The following is a 2492-nucleotide window of genomic DNA, read 5'->3' as shown; positions in this document are numbered from 1 at the left end:
TGTTTATATATATATATATATATATATATATATGTTTAAACATAGAACCAGAAGTTATCTTGACATTCACCAAGAGACAAGTGAGGTAAGAAGTGGGGAGGAGCTTAAGTTGGTTTGGTCATTTAGAACTTTTTCTGAATTTGTTTTTAGACATCTATTTATTTCTAAAATTCCAGACTGTCTTGTTTTTTTACCTTTTTCACAGGTAAGTAAAATTTTGCAGTTTTTTCTGGATCAAATTGATGTTTAGTTTTGATAAGGTGGGATGCAAAGGTTGAATCCATTTTCCTTAATTTCCAGCTTCGAGTGTTCTTTAATTCTTGTTTCTATGGAACATCCTGTTTGACCTGAATATACACTATTGCAGTCTTTACACATTAATTAGTTAATCGCCACTATTGCTGTACTTTTTGATTTTGTCTTTGTTGTTGCGCAACATTTTTCCTAGTTTGTTTTTACAGTAAAAGGCCAGTCTGTAGATTTCTTTGTTCAGTGTGTTATATATTTTGTGAGAAGGTTTTCCAATGTAGCTCATCTTAAACCATTTCTTTTTGTTGTAATTTGGTACAGTGTCAGTATATTGATTTTAAATTTTTGGTTTTCAATTTTTTAAACAACAATGTGTTAATTAACTTTGTTGTTTAACCATTGTTAACAGCAATTTGTTTTATAGTTTTTAATTCAGTTTCATAATCTTCAGATGACAAGGGTACAGTGATAAGTCTGTGTAACAAACTATAGAACACAGCAAGTTTGTGAGATATTGGATGTCTCGAAGAAGCATGTATGATAGTGTCACTATACGTCAGTTTTCTGAAGATTTTGAAGGAATATATGCCATTAATTATATCAAAAATTAATGTTTCCATTTTCACCAAATTCCATAGTAAACTTAATAAATTTGTTTTGTGAATTTAGAAAAGTTACAAAATTGTCGAGTTGACTTTGGATCCTGTCCAGAGACAAATCATACCATCAACATATCTATACCAATATTTAACATGTTTTGTATTATTTTCATCACTAAACAATTTCTTCTCTAAATTATCTAAAATATATCAAACTATTGTAAATTTAAAGTAAACTTTACTATATCCTCTGATATTACAATACAGAATAATCCAAAACAAAACTACACGTCTGACACAGTACCTGTTAGTTTTGGTTTTGAATCACATTTTTATTAAAACATATATTTTATTCAATAAACTAGTACAACAGAAAATTAAGTATCATTATTTTTAGCACTCCATGCAAAATGTTAAAATACACATTAGAACTTAGAAGAGGAAATTAGATTTGTAATTGCTCTAACTACACTGCTTCTTGACCTCTCCTAAAGCAATGTACACATGTGTCAAAATCACATGCCTGGCTTCAAGTGCCAACCATTAGAGCAAAATGCTAAAGTTATTACTGACATCTCAAAATATGCAGGAAGAGGTGTTTGTATCGTTAAATATTCTAGTTATTTATCAGCATTTTTATTTTTATATAAAATCTTAATATTATTCACAGAAAAATAAGAAATTAATGGGTAACATTTACAAGTTTTTTTTTCTTATTAGGGCATTTTTTTGCTGTCATACTTGTTGGTTACCATAAAATGCTATGGCTCAGCCATGTGGTGTTGCTAATTTCAAGGAATTTGCAGAGGTTCACCAATGAAATTCACACATGAAAGGTATCACAGAACTGGACTTCCTCATTTTTATTAATAATACTGAACAATTAAAATATTGTTTACCTTTATTATAGAATGCACCTTTCCAGCAATTCGATCAAAAATGACAACAGTTTCATCTTCACTTCCTGATATTATAAACTTACTGTTAACCTCCATACACAGTACTGGTTTCTTGTGCACTGAATGTTCACCAACAAATTTTAAGCCAACTCTAGGATCCATCATTCGCACTTTTCTGTCAAAGGTACCTGCCACCAACATATCCTGATGAATAGCAAGTGACAGAACAGCCGCAGACCACCTAGAAATAAAAGAAAATTCTTATGTATCCAGAAGAAAAAAAAGTTCTATGAAACTTTTACTGTGATACAAAAAGCTCATAAAATATTTTAGAGGTTTTTTGCCTTTATTTTTGTACACATAATGTATTGTAATAAGACTTAAACACATTTTACGAAACTTGAAAATAAAGTATCCTGTCAAAAGTGGAGTTGAAGTAGACCTCTAGCTTTTATCATAATAATATTTTGCTAAATCACAGCATTAGACATAGTTCATTGAAGCATAATTATTCTTATTATACCTGTATATTAAATGTTGGTGTTCTGGTTAATCATGAAGCAATGGTATTGGGAATTTCATACAGATACTGTTAGTAATTTATGTTAACAAATTAATCAGAGATATTTCTATAACTCATTAGAATCAATTAACCAATATGCATAGACTACCATATCTTTTGGTGTATAAGACGCACTTTTTACCCCAAAATTTGATGTCAAAATCTGCTTGCGTCCTATACACT

At 29.8% G+C, this 2492-nt stretch overlaps 1 protein-coding gene across 3 annotated transcripts in view; it reads right to left on the bottom strand.

The window, feature by feature from the left end:
* The window catches only part of LOC106469679 (F-box/WD repeat-containing protein 9-like), a 62574-nt gene that overhangs the window by 20741 nt on the left and 39341 nt on the right, over positions 1 to 2492 (bottom strand). For all 3 annotated transcript variants that reach the window (XM_022398257.1, XM_022398258.1, XM_022398259.1), the window contains exon 6: positions 1748 to 1988. In XM_022398257.1, the coding sequence (XP_022253965.1) occupies positions 1748 to 1988 (241 nt within the window). The remainder of the gene's footprint in view (positions 1 to 1747; positions 1989 to 2492) is intronic.

The sequence above is a fragment of the Limulus polyphemus genome, unplaced genomic scaffold (genome assembly GCF_000517525.1).
Source record: "Limulus polyphemus unplaced genomic scaffold, Limulus_polyphemus-2.1.2 Scaffold3610, whole genome shotgun sequence".
NCBI classification, from domain to species: domain Eukaryota; kingdom Metazoa; phylum Arthropoda; class Merostomata; order Xiphosura; family Limulidae; genus Limulus; species Limulus polyphemus.
This window is presented reverse-complemented; position numbering and strand designations above follow the sequence as displayed.